The 27,685-nt window shown below is 47.9% G+C and overlaps 12 protein-coding genes across 12 annotated transcripts; 5 read left to right on the forward strand and 7 right to left on the reverse strand.

The window, feature by feature from the left end:
* Positions 1-385: 385 nt before the first annotated feature.
* On the forward strand, positions 386-2,232 carry N7519_003006 (MFS transporter; the record flags this gene model as incomplete). Its single annotated transcript, XM_057289784.1, has 3 exons — positions 386-696; positions 757-1,743; positions 1,803-2,232. The coding sequence occupies 3 exons, from the start codon at positions 386-388 to the stop codon at positions 2,230-2,232; spliced, it is 1,728 nt and encodes a 575-aa protein (XP_057150986.1).
* Positions 2,233-2,480: 248 nt separating this feature from the next.
* Positions 2,481-3,172, forward strand: N7519_003007 (CIA30 family protein; the record flags this gene model as incomplete). Its single annotated transcript, XM_057289785.1, has 2 exons — positions 2,481-2,917; positions 3,061-3,172. 2 exons carry the CDS (start codon positions 2,481-2,483, stop codon positions 3,170-3,172), a joined length of 549 nt encoding a protein of 182 aa, XP_057150987.1.
* Positions 3,173-3,605: 433 nt separating this feature from the next.
* N7519_003008 (uncharacterized protein) lies at positions 3,606-4,533 on the reverse strand (the record flags this gene model as incomplete). The annotated part of the gene is made up of 2 exons (XM_057289786.1): positions 3,606-4,021; positions 4,077-4,533. The coding sequence occupies 2 exons, from the start codon at positions 4,531-4,533 to the stop codon at positions 3,606-3,608; spliced, it is 873 nt and encodes a 290-aa protein (XP_057150988.1).
* Positions 4,534-8,770: 4,237 nt separating this feature from the next.
* Positions 8,771-10,970, forward strand: N7519_003009 (glycoside hydrolase family 71 protein; the record flags this gene model as incomplete). Its single annotated transcript, XM_057289787.1, has 6 exons — positions 8,771-8,905; positions 8,962-9,493; positions 9,546-9,771; positions 9,836-10,293; positions 10,347-10,724; positions 10,771-10,970. The coding sequence occupies 6 exons, from the start codon at positions 8,771-8,773 to the stop codon at positions 10,968-10,970; spliced, it is 1,929 nt and encodes a 642-aa protein (XP_057150989.1).
* A 285-nt stretch (positions 10,971-11,255) lies between these two features.
* N7519_003010 (uncharacterized protein) lies at positions 11,256-12,081 on the reverse strand (the record flags this gene model as incomplete). Its single annotated transcript, XM_057289788.1, has 3 exons — positions 11,256-11,709; positions 11,773-11,912; positions 11,962-12,081. 3 exons carry the CDS (start codon positions 12,079-12,081, stop codon positions 11,256-11,258), a joined length of 714 nt encoding a protein of 237 aa, XP_057150990.1.
* A 440-nt stretch (positions 12,082-12,521) lies between these two features.
* Positions 12,522-13,793, reverse strand: N7519_003011 (mandelate racemase/muconate lactonizing enzyme family protein; the record flags this gene model as incomplete). The annotated part of the gene is made up of 3 exons (XM_057289789.1): positions 12,522-13,275; positions 13,339-13,560; positions 13,618-13,793. 3 exons carry the CDS (start codon positions 13,791-13,793, stop codon positions 12,522-12,524), a joined length of 1,152 nt encoding a protein of 383 aa, XP_057150991.1.
* Positions 13,794-14,634: 841 nt separating this feature from the next.
* On the reverse strand, positions 14,635-14,853 carry N7519_003012 (uncharacterized protein; the record flags this gene model as incomplete). Its single annotated transcript, XM_057289790.1, has 1 exon — positions 14,635-14,853. The coding sequence occupies one exon, from the start codon at positions 14,851-14,853 to the stop codon at positions 14,635-14,637; it is 219 nt and encodes a 72-aa protein (XP_057150992.1).
* Positions 14,854-16,097: 1,244 nt separating this feature from the next.
* On the reverse strand, positions 16,098-16,338 carry N7519_003013 (uncharacterized protein; the record flags this gene model as incomplete). Its single annotated transcript, XM_057289791.1, is given in 2 exon segments — positions 16,098-16,230; positions 16,244-16,338. 2 exon segments carry the CDS (start codon positions 16,336-16,338, stop codon positions 16,098-16,100), a joined length of 228 nt encoding a protein of 75 aa, XP_057150993.1.
* A 644-nt stretch (positions 16,339-16,982) lies between these two features.
* On the forward strand, positions 16,983-18,565 carry N7519_003014 (FMN-dependent alpha-hydroxy acid dehydrogenase; the record flags this gene model as incomplete). Its single annotated transcript, XM_057289792.1, has 3 exons — positions 16,983-17,070; positions 17,145-18,162; positions 18,226-18,565. The coding sequence occupies 3 exons, from the start codon at positions 16,983-16,985 to the stop codon at positions 18,563-18,565; spliced, it is 1,446 nt and encodes a 481-aa protein (XP_057150994.1).
* A 197-nt stretch (positions 18,566-18,762) lies between these two features.
* On the forward strand, positions 18,763-19,935 carry N7519_003015 (ketopantoate reductase family protein; the record flags this gene model as incomplete). Its single annotated transcript, XM_057289793.1, has 5 exons — positions 18,763-18,803; positions 18,855-18,948; positions 19,041-19,062; positions 19,117-19,313; positions 19,363-19,935. The coding sequence occupies 5 exons, from the start codon at positions 18,763-18,765 to the stop codon at positions 19,933-19,935; spliced, it is 927 nt and encodes a 308-aa protein (XP_057150995.1).
* Positions 19,936-20,529: 594 nt separating this feature from the next.
* N7519_003016 (DUF3433 domain-containing protein) lies at positions 20,530-24,387 on the reverse strand (the record flags this gene model as incomplete). Its single annotated transcript, XM_057289794.1, has 3 exons — positions 20,530-22,367; positions 22,434-24,248; positions 24,345-24,387. The coding sequence occupies 3 exons, from the start codon at positions 24,385-24,387 to the stop codon at positions 20,530-20,532; spliced, it is 3,696 nt and encodes a 1,231-aa protein (XP_057150996.1).
* A 642-nt stretch (positions 24,388-25,029) lies between these two features.
* N7519_003017 (uncharacterized protein) lies at positions 25,030-25,869 on the reverse strand (the record flags this gene model as incomplete). Its single annotated transcript, XM_057289795.1, has 1 exon — positions 25,030-25,869. The coding sequence occupies one exon, from the start codon at positions 25,867-25,869 to the stop codon at positions 25,030-25,032; it is 840 nt and encodes a 279-aa protein (XP_057150997.1).
* Positions 25,870-27,685: the final 1,816 nt, after the last annotated feature.

Consider the following 27,685-nt stretch of genomic DNA (forward strand, 5'->3'; position numbering starts at 1 on the left):
CGGCAGTCCAGTCCACAACGGCTGTCAGCCACATCTCCGATTCTAGCCGAGCCCGATATTGATTTCTGACTGGCCACTGACTGCCACTGACAGGGGCACGCTAACTGGATAGTGGACATTTAAAGCGCTTCAAGCCACAGCGGAAAAGTATGGATCATCTGGATGTGATTTTTTGCCCTAGTTGAGGTCACCTTGCTACAATCAGGGCCCATTTTACGATGGATCAAGAATTGGGCCGAAGACCCAGAATACTAGGAAGAAAAAATGTGATCAAATGGGTCGACCGAGAGGGACATATACTATGTTGCCCTTCCTCAACCAGAGCCTTTTATATTCGCACACAATCTTCCAGTCTATTCCCCAAACCTTGATATGACAGCATACAATGGATCGTCTCAATCAACACACAGGAAAATATGAGCCAGATATCGACTTTCCCAATGACACTCGCAGCCACGAATCCGACGACACAATTGAGGAAATCAACTCTCTCGAGCTTACCCGTATCAACACCTATCGACTGCAACAGAAAACTACCGTAGGCTCTACGCGAGGGCCTACTCCCCGCGAAAGGTGGCTTCCTATGGGTGCCAACAAAGAGTACCCACCTCTACTCCCGGATTCTGAGGACTATGTCGTGGAGTTTGACGGAGCCAACGATCCCTTACACCCTTACAATTGGTCTACACCTAGGCGGTATGTCCGCTACTGCTCCTTCCTGTCGATGTCAAGATACACTTGCTAATATCTCAACAGAATAATGTTAGTTTGTATCCTATGTTATGGTACCTTCGCCGGGTCGTTTACCAGCGCTGTATTCTCGGCTGCTATTTCTGGCTTTGGCGAGGAGTTCAACACAAGCACCGAAATTGGCTCACTCGGAGTGGCACTCTATGTTCTTGGGTTCGCAGCCGGGCCAACAATTTGGGCACCAGGATCAGAGCTGATCGGCAGGCGTTGGCCACTGTCTCTTGGACTCTTCGGATGTGCCATCTTCACCCTAGCATGTGCAGTTGCCAAAGACATACAGACTGTCATGATCTGTCGTTTCTTTGGTGGTCTGTTCTCGGCGAGTCCCATTTCAGTCGTTCCCGCCGTGTTCGCAGACTTGTTCAACAACACACAACGGGGCGTGGTGATGTCGATTTTCTGCATGGCGGTGTTTATCGGGCCCTTTTCGGCACCGTTTGTGGGTGGCTTCATTGCAATGAGCTCCCTGGGTTGGCGGTGGACGATGTATATATCTGCAATCATGGTGTTCCTAGGGTTTGTCCTAGTCTTTGTCTTCCTTGACGAGACTTATGCTCCAGTCATCCTTGTCCGCAAGGCAGCTACCCTACGCCGACAGACTCGGAATTGGGGCATCCATGCAAAGCAAGATGAAGTGGAAGTGGATCTCGCGGAGCTTCTGCGCAACAACTTTGCCCGACCCATTGTGATGTTGGTCACGGAACCCATCCTGCTTTTGGTCTCATTGTATATCTCCTTCGTCTATGGCCTAATCTATGCTCTGTTAGGCGCATACCCTGTTGTCTTCCAAGGCGTCTACGGAATGGGTACTGGTGTGGGTGGACTTGCGTTCATGGGCCTCATCATCGGTGAACTCCTTGGTGGCGTTTACATCCTCCTGATACAGGGTTCGTACAAGAAGAAGCTGGCGGAAAACGGTGATAAGCCTATCCCCGAATGGCGCCTTGCGCCAGCGATTATAGGAGCTGTGTTATTTGCCGGAGGATTGTTTTGGTGAGTACCCTTCTTGAAATTCTTAACAATGTTTGGTGTTCTGTGCTAATACCAAACAGGTTCGGCTGGACCGGATACACTTCATCCATTCACTGGATTGCTCCTGTGGCTTCGGGGCTCCTCACCGGAGGCGGGATCTTTTTGATCTTCTTGCAGTGTTTCAATTACATCGTTGACTGCTATCCCTCGTTGTATGTAACAATGTATCTCCTGTGGAGACGAGTGACTAACCCAATCGGCAGGGCTGCATCTACTATTGCCGCGAACACGATATTACGCTCAGCTATTGGCTGCTCATTCCCACTTTTCTCCCGGCAAATGATGGAGAACCTAGGAGTGCAATGGGCGGGTACGATGCTTGGATGTATCGCGGTTGTCATGATTCCTATTCCTGTTCTGTTCAAGGTATATGGTCCATGGCTGCGAGAGAGAAGTAAATTGGCGTGCTCGCCGGTTTATGATGTCGAAAAGAAACCTTATGATGTTTAATAGATATGAATTTCATGTAAAAAAGCTCAATATACCCCAATTTTATTTTGAAGATGAATTCGAGTACAGCTGCAGGGCTGGATACATTTTGATTAAAGCATAAATTCATGGCCTTGTTTATCAGGCCGCAAGACTTTGCTTATCGCTCGGGAGATGACGTCACACCGTCAATCAATCAGCCGATCCACGGATCCGTCGGATCGCACCTTCCAAGGTTGGCAGTTCGACAACACTTTCTCAGGTTCACAATGGAAACCCCTACCAATAAAATCATTTTCGGTCCAGATTGGGACCTCAGTCGCTGGACCTCCTCCGATGATCGCGTCCGTGGTGGATCATCAGTGTCAAATCTCGAGCTTACCGCGGAAGGGGTACTTTTTCACGGCAACCTCGACATCGAGACACTTGGGGGTGCCGGCTTTGCCTCGCAACGCACGGTCGAAGACGAACATATATGGGACCTCAGCGGATACGACGGTGTTGAGCTACACATTGTTTCATCGGACAGAAAACGATACACTTTCACCCTAACAGACGAAATCCCACACCGGCGGCCAGACGCTCGTGAACAAAGTGCTCTTGTCTGGGAATACGATTTTTGCGCGAGTGAGGCAGGGCGCGAGGTGCGTGTGTCATGGAAGGATCTGAAACCGACATACCGGGGGAAGCCGGTAGAAGATGCGAGGTCGGTGGACTTGTCGCGTATAAAAAGGTTTCGGATCATGATTCGAAGGTAAGCCTTCTATCAAGAGAGGACAGAGTATCCATGGATGGGTGCTAATTATGTAATTATGTAGTTTCTTTTGGGGCACAACAAGGTGACTTCAGCCTTAACATTCAATCCATCGGAGTGTTCCGCGAGAGCTCCTTGGATAATCCTAGTGCGACAAAGGAGTCCATGGACTGTGGTGGCGAGAAAACGGAGGTGAAGGAAACTTGAGGGGAGAAAAGATGGTTACCGAGTTATTGCCCGTCATTCTGGCAAGAAATATAAATGACGCTGAAAGAATTGCGCCTTCGAACTTTCGCAAATACTGGCGTGGCATTTATTCAACCTCTGAGATTTGAACTCCATAACTGACCCAGTTGGCTTCCCAATGCGACTTGATGTTACCCATGTTCAAGTTGGATATAAGAATAAACAAGATCAGATAGCGAGGCCGTGAAGAGAAAGGGGTCTTGCCGCTCTCGCTTGGGGTGACAATGCTCTACGACATGCACTGCCCTAGAGCAATGCATTAACATCCTCGCTTTAAATATACAAAATCTTGACCTCTGCAAAAGCCTTAGTCGCCAAAATTTGTAATATGCATCCAATTTCTAGAATTGTGTAAATCAATTTTGCTGACATTAACAGATCGGCCAAAGACACGTCAAACCAAAGGTGTATGCTGCTCATTGATGTGTGCTCGTGATGCGTGATCTCTAGTAGACGTCGTGGTCTGAGACGTCGTAGTCTGAGACGTCGCGGTCTGAGACGTCGCGGATGTGGTGTGGCTGTGATGGTTCGACACTGATGGGATGCTTCGCGCTGGGAAGTATTCCGTCTGTGGCTGGTTGGTGAACATCATAGAGGAGCGGTTAACCTCAATATCAGCGATAGCCTTATCTTTGGCGGCCACAAGAGGTATCTTTGAGTCCGATGAACTGGACTCCAACTCTTTCCTAGCTGCAATTCGTCGTGCCCTTGCTCTATCACGCACGCAGTAAATCACACTGATTCCGACAAACAGCGAGATCATACAGCAGCCAAATACAATTGCTGTTATGTTACCCCTGCGGTTCCATTCTGGGGGTTATCAGCACGATGGGGATTTTGGGCCTCACGGTATTGGAAGACTCACCATCCAGCTCCGCCGTAGAACTGCTCGTTGCAGTTGCAGTTGTGGTACTTGTCGTCGTCGAGGCGCTGCTGGTTGTCGTTGAGGAAGTGCTGGTAGTGGAGCTGGTGGTGGAGGTTGTAGAGGTGGAAGTTGTAGAGGTGGAGGAGGTCGAAGTAGAGGTTTCAGATGTCGAGCTCGTAGATGTCGTTATTGAAGTAGATGTCTCCGACGTAGTTGTATCGGTTGTGGTATCTGTGGATGTAGTAGAGTCGGTTGTCGCAGTAGTGTCTCTGGCCTGGAGGATCTCGCCATATCCGCGTTTCCCCTGGATATGGGATACCTCAGTTGGCTCTGAGACTACCCATAAATTCTCAACGGATGTCTTTGTGGCTGAAATGCATGTGGTTTCAGAGACATAGGGGTGACCGAGCACCCGAGGGCATAGCAAGGTGCAAAGTGCAAGTATTGAAAGTTGCATGGTGTTGCAAACAAGGCAATTTGAGAGGAATATTTTGGACAAAATACAAAAGGAAGAGCATCCTAGAAAGACGATCGGAATAATTTAAGACTTGCTTTGACATTTGATAAGAAAAAAAAAGAAAAAGATCAAAAAGCCACGCGGTATAAATAGACTGACGTGTAAGACAATTTCCCTATCAACACCCATAGTCGCTGATTATCCTCGCCACTATGGTTTACTGCTTTATTTTTGTGCTAATCATTGTGGAATCAGCCGGTGGACAGCCGGTGGAGGAGGCTTAGTTGAACTGCACACGCATGCATATGCCGCGCGGCACCCCACAAGGCTGATTTTATGCTTCAATAGATTCTAATTTCTGGTTAATAACGTTCTACTGAAATTTCCGTGCTTTTGAATGTACAGATATATTATAATCAGCGTAGATAGAATCATCCCTAGTAGGCTGGTACATACCTTGAAGTTAGAGAAAGACTCGAAAATATTACAGTATCCACATATCACACCAGCGCTGGCCTGAACTGCGCATAAATTCATACCCGTGCCCTCGTTTCTGTGTCCATTTTCATTCCATCTGTGGGCGAAATAACGGAGAGTGCCGACTATTTTTGGAATATGAACGCCGTACTGCCAGGAGGCACTAAGAATCGCGCCACTCAAACAAACAAACTTCGATTATTCGAAGAGAAGAGGGGATGCTGGGGGAAAGCGATGCACTGGTCAGGGTAATTTTTCGAAGAGATTCGAGATGTAGACGTCTACAGATTTATCCAAACATGCATGTGTTATGAAAAATAGTTAACGTAACCGGTAAGCGAGCTGCGCATGTAAGCCAGCTGCGCACCCCACCCAAAACGCGTCCGTAAATTAGCACTTAGTTAATTCAACCACCCACTATGCCACCAATTCGCTCTCAATCCTCTAAAGATTTAATAGAGAGAGAGGGTAGGATCTTATTAGCTATCTAGGCTTTTAAGAATAAAGAAATCAGCGCTATTCGTAAAGCAGCGCGCCGTTTCAAAGTGCCTGAATCAACCCTCCGGACACGTCTTTATAGGACCACTTCTCGCGCGAATTCTCGCGCTAATTTATATAAACTAATAGAAATTGAAGAGGAATCTCTTAAAAAATAGATTCTCTCTATAGATTCTCGAGGATCTGCCCTATAGCCTTTTATAGTACGAGAAATAGCGAATGTTCTTTTTAAAAAGCGCGGAACTACCCCGGTTCTTTCGGTCGGCGAGAAATAGGTATATAATTTTATAAAACGGCGCTCTCTCCTATCCTCTCGGTTTTCGAAATAATATAACTATAAGCGTACGAAATACGAAGACCCGAAGGTTATTAAGGAGTGGTTTAATCTTATTTAAAAAACTATTCTTTAATTTAGGATCGACCCGGACGACGTTTATAACTTTAATAAGACTAGTTTTATGATAGGTTTAACTACTACTATAAGAGTGATTTCGAGAAGTGAATACTATAGTCGGCGAGCCCTTTTATAACCTAGAAATCGAGAATAGGTAATAGTTATTAAGTGTACGAATGCTACTAGTTAGGTTCTTCCTCTATATATGATTTTTAAAGGTAAAGTCTTTATTAAATCTTAGTTTAACGGCCTTTTAGAGAACTAGCGATTCGAGGTTAGTCTTAATAGATAGACCTCTAATAAAATTAGACTTCGCTAGCTTAAAAAGCTCTTTATTCCTACTATTTCTTCGCGTACGAAAGGGGGGTATCGGCTTTTAATACTCGACGGCTATAGAAGTCATTTAACCCCGAGATTCGATAAAATTTGTAAAGAGAATAAGATTATACTAATCTATATACCTCCGTATTCCTCTTACCTTTTATAGCCTTTAGATATAGGCTATTTTATAGTATTAAAACGAACCTATAGCTAGCTAGTTGAATTTCGAATATAGTGCGGATCGAATTATATTAATAAACTAGATTTTCTTAAAGTATACCCTACTATACGAATAGAAGCCTTTAAATCTAAGACTGTTAAAAATAGCTTTTAATCTACTAGTTTAATCCCTTTTATACCGGAGAGAGTGATTTCGAAGCTTAATATCCGGCTTACTACTCCTACCCCCCTTCCTAGCTAGGGTAGTGATTGGGATCCGAAAACGCCCTCGAACTATATATAATTGTAAAAATAAGCTTCGTTAATTAAAGCATTACTTCGTATAAGATTAAGAAGCCCCCCCGAGCCCGCTTAATTCTACTATAAACCAGGTTTTAAAAGCCTACTAGATCACGATATAATCCGCCGCACTACTAGAGAAAGAGGTAAGCGATTTACGCGCTAAAAACGAGAAGAAGAAGTAAAAGCGTACTAGATCTAGAAGGTAGATACCGGCGGAAGAAGGTCTCTTAGTTTAAGAAGTATCTATATTAATTATGCAGCCGGTGGAAGCAATAGAAGCACCTATACCCCCGCCATAAAGAAGGCCTTCGCCACCTTTGCAGCCAAGAACTAGGGCTTTACCAACATACGGGCTATATAAAAATCAGGGCCATAGGAGAGATGCATGCCCAGATAGATGATGATTTTTTTAAATTTAATTTAATGGCGTTTTGGTTGAGATAAATGCATTTGAAATTAGTAGGTTGGGTGGGGTGCGCAGCTGGCTTACATGCGCAGCTCGCTTACCGGTTACGTTACCTCACGAACTTGTGATTGTCGCCTGGAATATCAGGCACCAAAAGGTAAAAAAAGGTAAAAAGGATCCACATTCGATCTGGCCAATCACATCAATGCCAAGCATTTGACCAAACTTGGAAAGGACCGAAGGACATTCCAAGGTTGTTATTTACATGCTCCTTACGGAGTACATACTACATACACATGCCTGGAGCACAACGACGCAGATGAATCCCCTGTCCGAATACTTCCCGAGCGTAATCCAACTTTGGATGGGTTTAATGCCGGTTTAGGAAGTGGGAGATGAAGAGGCACGTGCCCATTTCTACTAAATTGAAATCATCGAATTAGTCCCCGGGTTTCAACATTGTTTCAATGTCTGTCAGCGGAAATGACGTAAATAAGCGTTGTACACGCTTTCTTTATGAGATGAATTCTATTAGGTAGGTAGTATTGTGACAAGACCATGTGGCTTCTGAAATTACAATTTCTACGGGGTGTAACCCCCGCAAATGTTACAACAATCTGCTGATTATTTCTCCATATGTAAATAGATGTAGTATTACTTTAATATCCATTGAGTTTCCCATATGTGCTTTCTGATGGAGTCATCAAACCCTAATGTGAAAGCCCCTCTTGGGTCGTACAGTTTGGTAGTCAGCTGCTGCATGAGGTTTTATTGCTAACATTTTTCTCCGAAAAAGGACATATTCGTAGGTATGCTGTGGAAAAGGCCATAAGTATTCCTTGCCATGTAGCTCATAGTCTAGCCATTTGACTTTGAGTTATTGTCCTTGCACGTAAAATCATAGAGGTTGCTTGCTTAACTCGGAGGTACTTTCTGTGATCTATACAAACATTCTCAAAAATGATTGTTTGGTCCCTGGGTTACATTCGGGAGGTTACTGATATAATGCCGATGGGGTAAGGTCCGGGGGATCTTGAGCATGTCTTCCGGTATTTTACTACGCTCATGTCGAATCACAAGGGCTTAGATATTTTACGACTTCTACCATTATGGATGATGGAAATGTAGAGATTTGGCAAGTACAGTGTAAAGAAGAACCGAGTATCTGGTTATGTATTTGTCCAAGAAAAGAACCGCATTTGATACACATTGAAAAAGTCACTGGTAGTAATCGTGATTCTAACCCGCTTCAAGATGATCTTCCTACACTTTGATTTGTGTACGGTCACCGGCATGTACAACTATATAGAATTAAACGACCACTACTACCCAAGGAATCATCCGGCGGCCGCCCTGTACCTAATTGAAGCGGAAAACCGCGCAATAACGAGAACTTGTGGGCAATAGCATACCCACTCAACGAAGATGTCGCCCAAAGCTCTGTAACAACCACATGGTTACTTGAATGTAAGGCTTTGATTGGGCTCGGAGAGATAACTAGCAAATATCACACTCATCATCCTGATGATTAAACTTCGTAGGTCAGCTGCGAGAAGCTCCGAGTCATCTGGAGAATGAAAGGAATATTTAAAGGTGTGAGACGCGCACAACACACATATGGATACCTAAACCAGAATCCGGAAGATTGATCCAAGGTGAACTAAGAGAATTTACAAATCATGATGAATATACGGTTCATTTTGGGTGTTATTACTTTACTATCCACGATAGTTCATGCACTGTCTACGGGGAATCATGGCATACGTCGTGCCAAAAGACAGTCGACGGACCGACTGGTCTTTGCACACTTTATGGTAAATATGCCCTCAAGTGCCTTGTGTGTGTTGGACATATATTGATTATCTAAAAGATTGGAATCGTCAGCAATAGAAACAGCGCATCGGACTACGATGACGACATGAAACGGGCTAAGTCTCTGGGCATTGATGCATTTGCTCTGAACATTGGCACAGATCCCTATACTGATCAACAACTCCAACTTGCATACGACTCAGCTGCCAACAATGACATGAAGGTCTTTCTATCATTTGATTTCAACTGGTGGCATATTGAACAGGCCGCCGAAGTTGGCCAGAAGGTTGCCCAGTATGCTAGCAAACCTGCACAACTTCTCGTCGATGACAAGGTATTCGTTTCATCGTTCGCTGGTGATGGAATGGATGTTTCAGCAATGCGAGCAGCAGTAGGAAGATCGGTATTTTTCGCACCGAATTTCCACCCATCAACTGGGACAGATATCTCGCCAGTTGACGGCCTCTTGAATTGGATGGCGTGGCCAAACAACGGAAATAACAAAGCCCCAACTGCAGAGCACAGTATTTCTGTCGCCGACGGGGATAAGGAATATGTCGATGCTCTTGGCGGGAAGGCTTATATTGCCCGTCAGTTTAATTTTCATCGAAATTTGAACTAATTTTTCTGACTCTGGCGCAGCTGTTTCCCCGTGGTTTTTCACGCATTTCGGACCTGAAGTTTCCTATAGCAAAAACTGGAACTTCCCGTCTGATCTCCTGTGGTTTAACAGATGGAATGAGATTCTTGAGTTGAAACCGCGATTTATCGAGATTGTGACATGGAATGACTATGGAGAGTCTCATTATATTGGTCCTTTGAGATCACCGCACACTGACGACGGGGCCTCGAAATGGGTTAATGACATGTGAGGACTTCAAAATCACCCGTGGAACCCTTCCAATCGGAGCCAAACTAACGGATAACTACAGGCCCCACGGAGGATGGCTGGACATTTCAAAACCATACATCGCCGCGTTCAAAGCAGGCCAGTCGTCTCCAGACAGTCATATATCATCTGATGAGTTAGTCTACTGGTACCGACCTGCACCACGTGGGGTGAACTGCGACTCTACAGATACCTGCATGGTACCAGCGAACAATGGCAGTGGAAACTATTTCATGGGTCGTCCAGATGGCTGGGAATCCATGGCCGACTCTGTCTTTGTTGTATCATTGCTTACAGCCCCAGCCACAGTGCAGGTCAACAGCGGCGGGACTGTCCATAATTACGAAGCGCCAGCCGGGGCAAGTGCAAAGGAGGTGCCAATGGGAGTTGGTGCACAAAGCTTTGAGGTCAATCGCGACGGCAAGACTATCCTGTCAGGGACCAGTTTGAAGGAGATTATCGACGGGTGCGTGTGTGGTTTGTATAACTTCAACGCCTATGGTAAGTAAAGATATAGCCACTGCTGATAGTCCCCTTTTGACTTTGACGTGCAGTCGGAACGCTTCCATCAGGATCCGACGATGCCCTCCAGCCAGAAGGGCTCTCTGCCTTTACACAGGGCCTGCGTGTTCAGACATGTCAACCTACCCCCTCGTTAGGTACAGTACCCCCGGCTGCTCCATCTCCAAGTAAGAGCACCGTATTGCCAAGTTCTCCTCCTAGCACAACAAAAGCCCCTGGGCCATGCTCTGCTATTCCGTCGACTGTCGTCGTCACTGTGACAGTTACCCAGGCTATGACTCCGCCAAATTCACCTCCAAGCCGAACTTGCGGCGGGGGCGGTGGTGGAGGTGGTAACGGCGGAGGTGGAACTGGCAATGGAAACGCTGGAGGAGGAGGTGGCGGCGGCGGGGGCGGAGGAGGAGGGGGTGGTGGGAGTAGGGCCTGCATTGCAGGAACAGGAGCCAACAACTACAGTGGGTTGTGTTCGTTTTGTTGCAGCTATGGTTATTGTCCACCTGGACCCTGCACTTGTACGCAGTATGGAATCCCAGTCCCGCTTCCACCATCAACTGGAGCTCGTGGGGCGCCTCTTATCGGCGAAGACGACTCGTATCTGGGTCTTTGCAGTTTTGCATGTGATCATGGATATTGTCCCCCTACAGCCTGCAGAATAACTTGAGGATGACTTATACAAAGGGTTGAGATGCAGTTATGTCATCTATTCTATTTGTGGACATAAAGGCATGAAAGTAGTTGTCGTAGATCGGTATAGGTTGCAATTTTATGACATCTCTGCCATGGATCCATTTATATAGAAATCAGGAAATGTTAGAAACGGTCCTCAAGTACAAATTAGATTATTAAGACTTATTAAACTAGGTTTTGCAGCAATCTCTTGGTGGTGTCGAGAATATTAGAAGGCAAGGAACGGCAGGTAGGTAAATGGGGATCAATCTCAGTCAAAGTAGTAATACTACCAGAGCCTGGGCTGCAGCACAAGCTAATACGAGACTAGTAGGGCTCAACCTTACAGCCGCACCCGCCGCGGGGGTAGTGGCCATGGCGGTATCAGCAGCAGTTGGTGATGCTGAAACCGTGGTGGCAGGAGCAGTGGGCGAAGCGTCGATGGTGGTAGCAGCAGCAGCAGCAGCAGCAGTGGTAGCAGCGGCAGCGGGTGACGCCTGGCTACCTGGCAGAACTTGACTAGCATTTTTAGCAGTTGACTCGGCATTTGCTGTTGCTAAGACTGCATCAGCAGTAGAAGTTATGGTAACCGGCAATAGCGTTATCTGGTCCCAACCGATTGTTGAAGTGCTGGTGCCGGGCGTGTCCGGCCCGTTCCCTGTAACAGTGTCTGTACAAGTATAAGCCCCCGTCGGGAGATCGGTCACAACGCAGACAACGTGATTATATCTGTGGAATCAATGAGCAATCTTGTACAGCTTGAGGTAACGGTTGGGAGTTGAGTAAACGCACACGTTGTCAGCTTCAGCACTTATCAAGTATTCGACACTAGTTGGGGCTGAGGTCAAAAAGAGTCCAGGGCCCATGCCACATTGTGTGCTATTGGTGTTGCTGGGTGGGCAATTGATGCTGTACGTAGTTGTTGCTGATTGCTATTTAAAATTAGTTGGATATCCGTGGATCAATTCTATTGATACGAACCGCTGCCAACACTTCACCCAACAACGGCTGAGGGTCGGCGTTTGGAATGAACAAAGAGACGACTGGATAGTCGACAGCAAGCCCCAGCGTTGCGAATGCCAGGAGAACTTGCAAAATCATTATGTGCTGGCGTCTCCCCGTATATGATAATTGAATACAAAACAATAGAAGATATTTGCCAGGCACCGGATTATTTGGAAAGGCCAGGGGCCCTCATTCTGAAGAATAAATTATATTGCCGATGGAGAAATTATCATCATCATTTTCTAAACCTGTCGTGATATAACGGGAACTTCTTGCGTCTGTTGTCGTATATCGAGATGATGAAAATTGCATGTCATACGGATCAAAGGCCGGCCATCCTTATCCTCATCTTACCAGTCAAGATTACAAGGCGCTCAAAGCCAGGAAGAAGAAAACAAAACTAGGAAAAAGTCATGCTATGTATCTTAGTGATTCTGATCATGATATTGCTTCATCTCCGCTCTGGTGGATGCGCCGCATGCTGAACAATTCCAACACACATTTATAACAGGAATATCGATATAATATCGTCATTATTACCACTCACGAATAGAGCCATCCGGTCCATAGAACTCCTTACACCGCCAAGGCTCTGTCTCCTTGCTGATCTTCCGTACCATGTCTTCGTCAATATCAATTCCCAAGCCGGGCTTAGAGGGTGCAGCAACATATCCCTCTGTGATATCAAAGACGGTCTTATCCAACAAGTAGCTATTCAGATCGATATCCCCAGCTTCAACATTGTAATGCATGCCTAGCGACATCTCTTGGATGACAAAATTGGGTATCGACACGGCCACTTGGAGGGATGCTGCCAAGGCGATCGGGCCCAGAGGACAATGAGGCGCGATAGCGACATCGTATGCTTCAGCCATGTTTGAGATACGCATAGTTTCGGAGATACCTCCTGCGTGGGCAATATCAGGCTGTAGAACATCTACCGACGAATCCTCCAAGAACCGCTTAATGTCCCACCTAGTGTATAAGCGCTCGCCGAATGCAATAGGAATCGTAGTATGCTCGGAGAGTTGCTTGATCGCTTCGGGGTGCTCGCACAGCAAAGGCTCTTCGATGAACAGAGGCTGGTAAGGTTCCAGTGCCTTGGCCAGCTGTTTGGCCATAGGCCTGTGCAAGCGACCGTGGAAGTCCAGACCGGCATCAAGACCCAGAGCCTTCACCTGCTTCAATCGCTCTACGCAGGACTGTAGAACGGCCGGCGAGTCGAGCCAGTTGACATCTTCGGTTGCATTCATCTTGATGCACTTGAGGCCTTGGGCGATTCGCTCTTTCCTATTGACTCAAGTTGTTAGAACTTCGCTTTCTTTCATTGTCCTTTGATTTCGGGGAACTCACGCTGCAGCCTCAACATCACTTGGTCGGTCACCTCCAATCCAGGCATAAACCTGCACCTTCTGGCGTACCTTTCCACCCAGGAGCTCGTGGACCGGGACACCCAGCTTCCGGCCCTTCAGATCCCACAAGGCGATGTCAATCCCCGATAGAGCTGACATAAATACCGGACCACCCCGGTAGAACCCAAGCCGCCATATTGTCTGCCAAATGTGTTGAATATCACTTGTCAGGGACGGTTAGCATTTTGGCTGTGACTCAAGACGATGGATTCAAGCATACTCCGCTTCGTATCCCACAATTCGAGCGATAATTTCATCGAGTGCCCCTTCAACAGCAAGAGAATGCCCTTCCAATGTTCCCTCTCCCCAACCGAAGCGCCCTTCATCATCGGTGACTTTGACAAACAGCCAGCGGGGCTTTACACGGAAGTGCTCAATGGATTTGATCTTAGCCATAGTGGATTATGGAATGAAATTCTCGCGTATTGACTGATCCCGGAGCTGGAGCAGCAGAATCTGGAATGCGACCAAATTATATTCGTAGCTGGAGGTTCGCGACTCAACCCCACACCATAAAACGCATCCCACGCGGGGATCTCGGGAGAAGTCCGATTAACCTGATTGCCGTGTATCAGTTCCCCCACGTCGGGAGGTACTCAGTACAATGTAACAATGTAAGTGTCCCCTGCTTTGAGGTGTTCATTGGTGGGAAAACTGCTGTAGCGAGGTGGGGCACTAACATTTCATTTGACATATGGGTACCATATGGGTTATCATCCTTCTATCGTCCTAAAGAGACATCTTTTAGATCATAAAGAAAGGACATTAAAAAGACATGATGAAGGAATAGTGAAAAGACGTTAAAAAGAATATGACAGAGTCTTAATCATAGCATCCATGGACCTCCAGGGCAGCCCTGGAGTTAATACCAACTTATGTCAACATTTCCTCCCGGGCCCATCACGAGGTCGCTCCTGCCACCTGGTGTAGTTTCCATAATTTTACCTCCGATGTTACTCGAAACTCACCCTTCAAGTCAACACCCCCTGAAACATTTCACTTTCTCTGATAGGTGACATGCCAGGGTGTTCCAAAATGGCTCACTCAACTTCCCATTCATAGATGCTTGACATCCTCTTGATCACTGCACTGCACCGGTTAGGGGATGCTCTAGCCCACACCTCTATTCGGATTCCCTCCGACGGTCCTCACAAACCTACCCAGATTTAGATTCACTGCCATTGAGTGTACCCACGGTCAAGATACTGTGACCGAGCCACTTGATGGAGCTTGTGGCTCAGCGATCTGGGACAACGAGCACAGAGTTCTCGAGTTCTTCCGCTAGGCGCATTCGACAGGCGTCGAACTTTTCGGACACTATCGAATCGAATCCATCTTCATCTGGCTTTCCGACCCCTATCAGTCTAAAGTTTGCTTTCCTGTTAGCCAGCTGTATGCCATGACCATTCTGGCACTGATGCAGCTCAAGGGCCGTGAGTTCCTCTACACAGTGCATCCCGATACTTTGAGGGTAACTCCTGGATGGCTACATCCCACGACTAGCACAAGTCAACTGGGGAGTTTGATATGGCCCCGAGAAGGAACTGGTGGAGGTATAAGTGGATTACTGTCTACCCAAGCAACAAGTTGACTGGGTTTTGCAATCTCCATAAACGGAATCCTCCTTCTCCTCCCCTTCAGCTGCGAACAAGACCGTCATCGAGAGTACAATATCATATCTTTGAGTTCTTTCCTACCGTTCACATTCAGGAATCAGAGCAAAGCCTTGAAGCTAAGCTCCCTAATTTCATCCACTGTGCACTTGAGGCAAGCTAATGATATTGGATCATAAACCCCAAGGCAAAAGGCTAAATTATTCATTGCCTGCAACCTGAACAGCAGTTTTACTTCGATCTGCCACGATGTCCTCGCCGACTGGCGAGAGTGACGAGAGCAAAGCTGCGTTGACCTTATGGCGGATCGCCGATAAGTGTGCTCTAGTTGCTCACCATCAAATCTGCCGTGGGTGACTCTACGAATGAAATCACAGTCTACGAGCGACTGTACGAACTTCGACCAAGTGACCTCGAGTGTTTTGCCGACCTTGTGTTCTCCAGTGACATAATCTGCTCGGCAAAGTTCCCCGAAGGGGGATCCTTCTTCTGGAGAAGGTTACATGAGAACAGGTATTTGGTATCTGGAACAGCCTGCCGTTTGCTGAGAATGGCCATGTGTTCAGTGAGTGCAGTAGTGTTATTTGGACCCTCCGGTCGATTTCCATTTGGCTGTTAAATTCCGGAAGGCACAACATCCTCTATCCCCGAAACCCTTCTTCAGACGCATTGCCAGACATGGGACCTCTAAAAGCCAACCTTTTCAGTCCTCGCCTTCAATGAAGATTTAACCACCGTACTATCTACACACCCTGTGAGTAAGACCTTGTGGCCTAGAGGTACTAACATTAGTTGTGTATGCTCATCACTGTCTGGTAGAGATTTGGTAGAGAAGGCACCAGAACACATATGCTAAACCCACTGGTTCCATGTACCACCGTCGAATCTCCTCTCCCTCATCTCCGAGTTATCGCCAAGAGAACAACCTCGAGCCTAAGACATGTAATCAACTTTAGGGGCCCCTTTTCGACTATGGCTTAACTTTGCGAGCCAAGCCGAAGCTACGCATAATTCGCAGCACTGGACCTTCGGGGGTAGAGTGGCGATCCAATTCGACCTGGTATGCCGTAACCTGACGGCCACAAAGTCATTCGTCGCCGATGAGGCGGGCATTCATTGGAGAATCGAACATCATATCGGGCATCTGTTTGGGGCAGTCTTTGACGCCCAAGCGGTTGATATGTGTTACACCAATTTCAAGCTCGCATGAGTGGGAATGACTGGGAAAGTGACTTTGAGACGGTTGTAGACTTCGGTGGAGAGCAAGTGACATCGCTCAATCCTGAGCATCGATCTTTGGTGTCACCGGCATGTCCCAGTTTATCCATGATGGATGATCGGGTACTCACACTACTTCGCTCGTGTTTGTCAAAGTATTTTCGCTGATCATAAATTCGAATTCTCTACTGATAACTTTCTCTTACATGAATGCATTTCTACTTCCTCGGGGACATCAAAGAAAGACTCGTAGGGGCGAGGCTAAGTCCATGGATTTATCAAGGTGACCTGGTCCACCAAAATCTAGGACGGCGGTCCTGAGGTTTATGATAATTTCAAATGAAGAAATTTTATCAGTGCCAATTATTCGTACAGGTAATGAGTAGATGCATTTATATACAGTATGTACGAAATGCAAAGCTACATATACCAACCCCTAACACCCATTCTCCGATGCGGGCCACCTCAAGGGTCAAAAACAAACGCCATTTCTTCCTCAGAAAAAGTCGAATAAAATTGATTTTGTCTATACATCGGGAGCGTGGGTTGGCTCCCCACCATCCCAAATTCCCCGCATTAAAGGCTGGGGGTAAAAAGCCGGAGAAATTGGCCCATCTCCAGAGCTTGGGGCCGTGAACCCCCACGCTCGGGTGGATTCCGGGATCGTCAACGGGGTTGAGCGCGGGATAAGCAGTGCGGCCATTTTATGATGAGAATCTGCCAGTTGCAGTTGGCAAATATAGCAATATTCATAATGAAACTCACTCGCCAGGAAATCAACCGACATAACAATCAGGAATCGTGTTGGGTGGCCATCCATGGGGCTGTGTACGATGTCACAGGTAGGGAAACCATAATCCCTGAAGGCCCTACGACCCCAGGCTAACTTCTGAAGACTTTTTGGACTCCCACCCAGGTGGTGCAGCTGTTATTTTGCGATGTGCGGGTAAAGACGCGACTGACGATTTCGACTCGGTTCATTCGCTGGAGCTGTTGAGTGAAGCACTCCCTGAGACTGCCCTCCAAGGCCATATTGATGCTGCTGAATTTGACACGGCAAAAGAAAAACAAGATGCGATGAATGAGAAGCAATCAAAACCAGCCGACGGTGGTCTCCCACCATTGCAAAGTCTGATCAATCTACATGATTTTGAACACCTTGCTCAGAGGCTGCCTGCTACAACATGGGCCTATTATTCATCCGGTGCAGACGATGAGATCAGCAAACGGAATAATGCCCTGGCATATCAAAAGATTTCCCTGCGTCCACGTATCCTGCGAAAGATCCCGGCTGTCAATACGACCACCGCAATCTTAGGGTACTCTACCACGCTACCTGTCTATATCTCTCCAGTGGGTCTTGCAAAACTTGCCCATCCACAGGGTGAGTGTGCGCTGGCAGCTGCAGCTGGTAAGGACGGACTGGTCCAAGTTCTCGCAAACGGATCCAGCATGCCGATTGAACAAGTGATGAAGAGTCGCACCTCACCGAACCAGCCTATTTTCCAACAATTATATGTCAACAAAGATATCAAAAAGTCTGTTGAGACTGTACGGCGAGCTGAAAGAGCTGGTGCTAGTGCTATTTGGATTACGGTCGACTCGCCCATGGTGGGGAAACGCGAGATGGACGAACGGCTGAATTTGAGAGTGACGGTATGGACTCTGCCCGGTAGATACCATTGGGCTGTTATTGTATTTACTAACGTGTTTCAGGCTACCGACAATAACACGGAAGGACAGGGCGTAGCGAAGATCATGGCCAGCTCGATATCTCCATTCATCGACTGGGAGATTCTCACATGGCTTCGTCAACTAACAGATCTCCCTGTTGTCATCAAGGGAATCCAATGTGTGGAGGATGCAGTGCTCGCCTACCAGCATGGTGTGCAAGGCATCGTGCTCTCGAATCATGGAGGACGCTCGCAAGACACGTATGATATCTCCCGACTATCACCCATTTCCCAGGCTAGTGGTATACTAACGTGTATAAACAGGGCACAATCACCTCTTCTAACACTACTGGAGATTCGAAAGTTCGCGCCTCACTTGATTGAGAGCAAGATGCAGATCTTTATTGATGGTGGCATTCGCCGAGGAACAGATGTACTCAAGGCCATTGCACTAGGAGCAACTGCTGTGGGATTGGGCAGACCATTTTTGTTCAGTCTGTCCGGATATGGCGAGAAGGGAGTGCGACGGATGATTGAGATTCTGCGACAGGAGATTGAAACAAATATGGTCTTTCTAGGAGTGAGCAGTCTGGAAGAGTTGAGACCCGAAATGGTGAATACCAGTCGGTTGGAGAAACACTTGATAGCTAGCGTAAAGCTATAAATTAGATCAATCGCTTACCAGGCCCTTTCGCTTGAATATCAAACGCCAAGAATACTACCTCATCCCAAATTCCCCCTAATTGTCCGTGGAGAGTCCACCCCCACGCGGCCATCCTCCGATGCGGGGAACCTAAGTCGAGTCTCAAAAGGAATACACCATACACTTCGTGTCTTGCATACGCATTTGATCCTCGCGAAATGGCAGACCAGACTGATGTCCTCGTCTATGGCTTGGGGGCGTGAGTTCGGCCTCTTTCACAAAAATGGTATTATACTGACTTTTTCTATAGGATTGGCTCCTTCTATGCCTTCATACTGAGTCGCTCCGATCGTGTGCGACTGACTGTCGTGGCACGTTCAAACTATGAAGCTGTTCGAGCAAATGTGAGTATTTTGATGTGCTATATTAGGCTATTCCAGTATTAATATCTGGGCTCCGAAAGGGAATTACTCTCAATAGCCAAAATCATGGCCAGCATACCTTTCATCCACACCGAGGTATGTCAGATATCCACGATCCAAACCAAAAAATCTTGCTGATAACCCAACTAGTGGTAAAATCTGTCTCGGAAATTTCGCCAGTCGACTACATCGTGTGCGCTCACAAGGCAATCGATCAGGATGAGGTAGCAGCTCAGCTACAGCCAGCCATCGACAGCAGGACTACCATTGTAGTCATCCAGAATGGTGTTGGTAACGAGGAACCATTCCGAAAGCGGTTCCCCGATAACTCGATCATAACCTGTGTGGTACGTTCCCTTCATATCGTCAATTACAGTCTCATCCTAACTCCAACAGACGTGGGTAGGGGCCACACAGACAAGTCCTGGGATTGTCGCGCACACCAAATCCGAGGATATGCAGATCGGCGTATTCCCCAACCCCAAGGTCGAAAGCCAAGTCGAGCAACAGCGACTTGATGCATTTGCCGATCTCCTCCGCAATGGCAAGACTCGGTTCCAGGTCCTTGAAGATATGCAGATCCAGCGATGGGAGAAGGTGGTTTGGAACGTAGCATGGAACTCGTTGACGACCCTCACGATGGTGGATACACAGTCGTGGTTGAAGTCTTCAGAAGATGCGACACCTTTCACACGCCAATTGATGCAGGAGGTCATCAACATCGCTCGTGGCTGTGGTGTACCGCTGAAAGATGATCTGATTGACCAGCTTATGGACAAGATCAATGCCATGCCTGGGATTGGAAGCAGCATGCAGACGGATTGTAAAAGTGGACGGCCAATGGAGATCGATGTTATCTTGGGCTTCCCAGTCCGGAAATCTCGAGAACTCGGCATCCAAGCACCCTTTTTGGAGACACTTTACGTTCTTCTTCGGGCGGTTGATGGTCGACTCAGAGCCGCACGGTAGAATACTAAATTCGACACTTGATTTGGTTTCAGCTCTATGATTTAAGGTTCACTATAGAAGCTAGACCTCGGGACAATGAAGGTTGTACTTAATCTCACCAAAATGAGGCTCTTATTTGAATCATCCGTATCCGTAGTGCCATATACTATATATACCCTTTTTGTCTCGCTTAACCTTTCTCGGCGTCGATTATAGAGGAAGTAGGACTCGGGCAACATGTTCGACATATGGTGATATATATGAATGTAAATTTCTTGCCTGCCAAAGATCTTTCCCATGCAGGTGTCATACGACACCGTCTCTCCACATCGGCAACCCTCAACGAAGCCCAAATACGAGACTATGGGAAAAGGGCGCTCCAGAGGATATACACACGGTTCCGGATATCTTTTACAATGCACCAATGCGACGTCTCCTCTCATGACGTCCAAAATGCAAGTGAACAAAGCGAGGGCCAGCTTGCTTGTCCAACTGTCTATCTGGGGAGGGTTATCAAAGTTAAAAACGCCCATGTCCAAATGAATATATACCCGCGAAACATAATATAGCGTATCCAAATCACAAGAAAATTCGTAGCACATAAAGGCAGGGTCGTCAGGGTCGAGTAGGAGAGGGTGATCTTCGGATCTCCTGTAGCTGAATTGAGGTGGTCTTATCCACCTCAACTGCTGTCTCGCTGTCCGGGGCATCAGGAGGTTTGATATTCTCTGGTTCCTGGTCAACGGCGAACCTCCAACGGTTATCGGCGCCCATGAACATGCGGAAAGCGTAGCGTTTGTTCAGGGATACAAGGTGAGCATGCCGTTCAGCACTGCTCCAGCTGTGTGTATTTGTAAAATCATGAAGCATTTGGCTGTGCGAAATCCAGGGGATGACGGCTCCAATGGAGCGCGGCATGCGGGGTCCCCGGAATCGGCCGCGTCGCGTTCCGAACACTAAAAGCACAACAATCGCGTCGAAGGCAATGATGGCTAGAGCGATGGCAAGTGATGGACCGGACGGAACCATGCGCCAGGTAACGCGGGTAATGGTTGCATTTGTGGCCGGGACCGGGTCATCAAGAGGTTCGAGATAAATATCGCGCCAAATTGAGAAGTAGGTGCTATAGACCCATTGATATACGGTGCGAGTCATGTCGGACAGAAGATCGGCGTCGAGGGCGTCAAATTCAGGGTCTTCGCGTTCGTAGAGCCGGGCAACAAGGAAGCCTGCCCAATCATAGGAAGAAATGTTGTATGTCCCGTTTTGCATGCTAGTATTGCCCACAAAGCTGCTAGGAATGGCCGCAAAGACTTTGTTGAACTGACCGAGACTCACGGTTGCATTGTCGTACATGGTTCCATGGGTGATAGATGTATTGGGAACAGGGTCATGCCGACTGATCTGTCCCTTCTGGTCGAAAGAGATAGAGTAGCTTTGCAACGTTGCCTGGGGTTCACAATGCAATGCAATCGTGTTGTTATCCGTGATTGGGGTGTCCGGCAAATAATCCCAACGGCCGACAACTAGAACGGTCGACGTCTGGCAGATGTCGGATTCCTCGTCATCATCTGGGGACAGAAAGTGAATAGATAGCGAGATACCTTCCTGTTTGCTCTTCAAGAGTGGCATGCGCGCCATGCATTCTATAGAAGAGTTGCCAAATAGTTCATATCGCCAATGTTGATGACCATCGCGTGTATCATGGACAAGAGCGTCGGATGAAAGAGGCTCGCATTTGAGCTCAGTTCCAACACCAAGCGTTGAGGCGCCATAAGTCACATCTGGGTTGCGATCCGTCACGTGTACTGGGACGAAAGACTGATATGGGCCAGTCCAAGACAGCATGGGGACTCCGCTGCTGATGCTGCTCTGAATCAAACCATACTCGGTGAATTCCTCGGCGAAGTCACTCCCCCAAAGTATAGACTGGCTATAGTTCATTGATAAATCACTGGTATCCAATGTTGAGGTCGTCAATTTCTGAGTGAAAAGCGCACCCGCAACAACAGTTAAAGCCATGTTAACAACGCACGCAACTGAGACGAGGCCCAGCAATGGTTGCCCGTTGCGTACGGACTTGAAGAAAATGGCGAGTGGACTTTGGGACGAATAGTTCAGTAACAGCGATGTCCTTGCCGAGGCGTTGCCGCGTTGCAGGTGGACCCAAGGCTCCAAAACGGTGAGGTTTCGGTGAATGGAGGTACATAGAGCGCCGACGGACGATGCGACGAGGGAGGGCAGGAAGGAAAGGACAATCTGGAACGAGCTCGAGTCGGACTGGGTTAGGTGGCTGAAGCGGCCGTTTCGAAGCAAAGATGAGACCACTAGTCCAATGAGGATGATCACTCCCGCTAGCGCTAAGAATTCAATAAGGAAAAAAGGAATCAGGAGAAAGTGAGGCATCGGATCAACACGGGTTCGGAGGTTCTCTGCAAGCTGGACAGGGGAGCCTGATGACACTGTCAGTTATAGCTCTCGACGATGAATAGGATTCGAAGAACAGGGGCGGCACAAACCATCTTCAGCGAGAATTTCCAGCCTGTTGCCGGAAGGGCCTGGACGCCAGTAACACCGAGCATTTTTGAAGATACGACGAAGTTGCCGAGTAGAGAATTGATGAAATTCCGCCACTGGCGCTGCAAGGATGTTGGACGGGTGAAATATATCAGCGGCAATACTGCACATGGCACCGATGGATCCCGGGTCACTTTGGAGGAACAGTTCACGCGAACTATACATGTAAAGGAGGTACACCGCAGTCAAAGTGGCCAGGGCAAGAATGAGCTCAGACCAAAGGGCCGCGAAGTCAACAACCGCAATAGCAACTTGGTTCGACAGGCGCTCAGCGGCGAGAATACTTGGTGCACTGTCGGGATCAAACAAGCGACTGAATGTGAGCACGAAAGTCTGTTTGACATCCCGGGCAATCTTGGATTCAAAGTCGGTCTCTGTCATCACTGTGGATGTGTCGAGCACCAGGACAGGCTGGAGATCTCCTATTTCCTGGCTGATAATAGGGAGTTCAGTTACTGTGCGAGCCCCCGTGGTAGCATTTTCACTAATGAAGAGCATGTCACTGGTGAACGGAGCCCGTTGAGAAAGCAGAGCTTGGAAATGTTCAATGTTGAACTCTGCTGCTGTGAGCGCGCGGGTGGTTGCTCGATCGACATCAATAGATATGATGGAGCTGTTGGAGTGCATAGCCACACGAGCCTCCGCTTTATTATATATGATATCACAGGCAAAGGCCATACCGGACGCGGAGTACTCGGTCGACGTCGAAGTCGAGATTGGATTGGTCATATTGACTCCGATGAGCATACCATACAAATCATAAGGGCTGCAGCCAAATTCGATAAAGGCCTGGGTTCGATCCGGAAATGATTCTTTGGCAGCAGTCCCGATCATCGGCTCCCAATAACGTACTTGCAGGAAATCAGTGGTAGGAAAGAAGACACTCTCGTATTGAAAATCAAGGGCGCATTTGGCGGATCCGTGTGCATCATGGAAATCAATACCACTGGCGCTCCATGAAATTGTTGGATATTCCGACTGGGGGTCCTGGATAGCAACGTTGAGCTTGTCCCCAACAGAAACATTCTGGCAGGAAAGCTGAGCCCAATACAACGTCTGATCAACAGTCCAGGTTGTACTCTCGTCTTGGTGACTATCGGGTATCTCCACGGGCGCCAAGGCGTATCTGGAGGATCGGGAACGGCCCAATAGATCATCTGAGAAGATAATGTCGCCATCGGCTTGCGTTGCGATCCAGCTCGCTTGTGTTCTCAAATCCACCAGGTCGGGCCAGCTTTTTATGGTTCTGTCGTCCACCACCGTCACCTCGCGCAGCTCCAGTACCGTACTTTGTAGAGCGGGGAGAATCATTCGGATCGAGAGCGTGACAAAGGAAACCCAGAATACGACCCAGTGGCGGCGGATTGCGGCATTGATCGGAGTGATAATAGTTTGACCGAAGTTGTAGTTGATGAAGAGGACGGTAGCCGGCGCTCCCTCGGGTCGGGACAACTGAAAGTATGGTTCCAGGCGGAGGACATCGAAATCGGTCACGGTCCATACTAAGACGAGCACGAGGGAGATGATGATAGGGAGGTAATTGTAGGCAAAAGATTGGGCGGCGTTGACATCTTCGGTGTAGCTAAAAAAGACCAAACCCCCTTCGCGACCGCTATACTGCCGCAACCCTTCCAGGGTCAGCAGCATCGTTAACATCAAACATATTAGGGAGATCAGGTATGGCGGGCGCAGAGCCACTGGGCGCCAACCTCGAGGTTGAGGGCGGACTAGGGGCAAACGAAACGGGACGAAACGACCTAGTTTACATCTCTATTAGCGTATACTCGTATACCTCTGTGAGGCTGAACGGAATGCAAAAGGAAAAGGGGCGTCAACCGACAACAACCACTCACCGATATGTCGTGCCCAGCGCCCTACCCCGTCGCTACCGGACATGCTGGATGAGGTCCCGAAGGCGGACAATGTGTTTGATACAATCGAAGCGCATTTCCAAATCAAGTTTCAACCACTCAACAAGACTCTGCTGCAAACACAACAGGCCATGATTCCACAAAGGGGGTGAGAGGCAAAGGTTCAAAGAGAAGGGAAAAGAAACCACTACTAAAGCCCGCAAAACCGGATGAAAAGAATCCCAAAGCCAAGAAAAACGAGCTTGAACATGACGAAGAAGGGGAGAATCGGATTTTGTTGTGGCTGTGCCGTCTGTGCCTGTATCCACACGTGGGGCGGATTAGTCCTCAACAAGACCCCGATCGACTTCAAACGATGTGGAGCACGGGAGCACATATTCGACATTCCGTACAAAGTCGAACTTTCTATTGACTTGAGGATATTAATCTGGAATTCTCCCATGTGAGCTCAAAATATACTGAGATTTCAATTGATCTTCTAACAGTACATTCTGGTCCGAACTAACAATAACATCAATCATAAAGGTACCCCAATTCAAACGAGCGATGATTAACGAGCGACGGTTAGAACAATCTCTGGAAGAACCTCATAATCTCAAAACTGAACAATGGTCAACTGCCACGGTTCACAGAGCTGGCAACCATTGTGAAAAGCAATGACCAGCCTTCAGACCAGAGGACGGACAGATGACGACGTAATACCGGATGAAGAAGCATAGCCGGGAGGAGAGGCAACACCAGAAGAGGAAGCAGCCACAGATGACGAAGCGAAATGAGTGCCGAAAGGCTTAGGCAAGCCAGTTCCAAATGGAGCGGTCGGAGTGGGGGTGGCAGTGGGGGTCAAGAGAGGAAGACTCTCGTCGGCGCGTTTCTGGGCACCCGCAGAGGCAATAGCACTGCCGATAGATTGGGCATCTGCTAGAAGAGACGGCAGGTCTGTAGGAATTGAGAGAGACTCGCCGCGCTTCTGAGCCCCAGCGGAGGCCAACGCAGCCGCAGCCGACTGAGCATCAGAAAGCAATGAGGGAAGATCGGTAGGGATGGAGAGCGACTCGCCGCGCTTCCGGGCACCTGCAGAGGCGATAGCGCTGCCGATGGATTGGGCATCAGCTAGAAGAGACGGAAGGTCTGTGGGAATCGAGAGAGATCCGCCACGCTTCTGGGCGCCAGCACCGAGAGAAGCGAGAGCTGCAGCCGCTGATTGAGCATCGGAAGCCAAGGACGGGAGGTCCGTCGGGATGGAGATGGCCTCTCCGCGCTTCGCACCACTTCTACTGGGTACAGGCGCCGAGGTCAAAGGCCTAGATCCAGAAGACGGAGTGGCAGATGACGATGGTGCCTCAGTGCTGAATGCATTAAAAATGCTGGGGAGAGGCCGATCGGTTGACAAATGAACCGGAGTCGACGCGACAGAAGAGTTGGATGCAATGTGAGTGCCGCTAGAGAACGGAGCACCCACGGCAGAGCCGGAAAGAGCGAGAGCAAGTGCGGCAAATGAGGTTCTCATTGTGAAGAGACTGAAAAGAAGTAATGGAATATTGAGAAATGAAAGATTGTCGGTCAACGAAGCTCGCACAGCGAGGGAAGTTCGCAATGAACTGAAGATGATGGTATAAAGAAACGATTTCGGATCTACTTGATGAAAAGAATCGAATGGACGGATGCCAGGGATTTTATATCTTTCGTAGGCCGTAGCACATCATCACTTCTTCGAAACAAACAGCCATTGCTTGTGTTTGTACACGTGGGTCTGTTCCTCCATGCTTATGTTCCCTATCTTGAGAATAGCCCTCGACTGGTCGAGAACGGACGATTGCCAGATCTCGTCATCGGTTAGATCGATTCTAGAAGGGTTCGCGATATCCGAGCCCTGGCTGATAAACTTGCTTAAAGTTTCATGCCGATCAACTACTCGGTTGGGGCTTCGGTTGGAGTGCCCCTGGGGTATACCAATGGTACACATAGGGCATGACCAACGGTCGAAACAGTCACAAAATTGTAAAGCGTACGAGCCTGCCGATCATCAGTTCATGGGATTGTGTTCATTCCAAGGTTATATCTCGCATATCCATGGTATGTGCCAATTAGAGCAGGGTATCGAAGTTTGGGCGTACACGTGCGACTCCCGATGTTCCCAAGGTTGGACTCATAGTGGGACGGATGGAGCCCCCGATAGACGCATTTGGAATAAGCCCCGTGAATATGGGGAACAATTTGTGGAGAGAACATTGGAGACCCAGCGGTTCGCAGGGCGAGAAAATTGAGGCGACGACCCACCGTTTTACAAACAATATATGGGTAAAGGAGATGTGAGGAATTGGAGAATGAGGATTTATATCCGTGGTCTCGATAGATCTGGTTCGGAATTTGTATGGTCTGGCCCACCTCCACTCTGATATCGGCCCTGCCGGTTGAGTTTTCCGATCGGGGAAGCCCTGCCGAGGTCTAACCCGGCATACCTAATTTACCGGCGAGGCCTCTACTTGACTTGAGTATGTATAGAAATACAGACATATTGGAGCACTCTACGAACAGCCCATCATAAACGCCTGGTTTAATTGGCCATTCTTTACCCTTATATGCAGTCTTTGTACTGAACATAATACTGCAGTGTCTTTTTGGATTCCTTCCTATTTCACTACATTTTCTTCTCGCTGCTATACCTAGAAATATTATAATTGGCTATGATTGATAAAATAACTTCATTTGAGGGGTGCTTGGGTATCATACGGTGAACTTGGTTGGTTGGGGTTATGGGAGGGAGTCCGGGATCCAATAAATATATAATTTCAGGCACCTTAGGCGTCGCTACGGACTTGTCTTTACTTGCCTTTTTAGCAAGTCAGATCACGAATGATGTCGCTAGTCGGATCATTCTACTAATTGCTTCGCTTGAAAGTGTGGGGAATTTGGTTGGTATAGGACTTTGTATCCCATTTATCAGTGGAGTGTTGGTTATACTTCACTTGCTGGAGAGGCTCCTTATTATATCTGTGCTGTGAGTCTTTTTCCGTTTTCTACCGTTTGTCAGACATGGTTGATACCTAGGTAGATCAGGATATCTGCGCCATGGTTGCGTCGTTTATTTGGGCATTGAAGCTCAATCCAGCCGTATAGAGTTATAGAACACTGGTTGCCATTACACCAATAATTGGGCATTGTTGAATGGTGAAATCAAGGTGATGAAGATCACTCCCGGTAACATTCATATGTACTTGAAGGCTCGCAGATCTCCCGGAACTCTACCCTGTGTCCCTGGGAGCTATCACAATCGTTACAAGAGTTCTTTTTCCGATGCCGGAAGGAGAATCTATGTCACCACT

The sequence above is a fragment of the Penicillium mononematosum genome (genome assembly GCF_028829835.1).
Source record: "Penicillium mononematosum strain IBT 11891 chromosome Unknown utg000002l:1.0-8112719.0:1.0-8118358.0, whole genome shotgun sequence".
NCBI classification, from domain to species: Eukaryota; Fungi; Ascomycota; class Eurotiomycetes; order Eurotiales; family Aspergillaceae; genus Penicillium; species Penicillium mononematosum.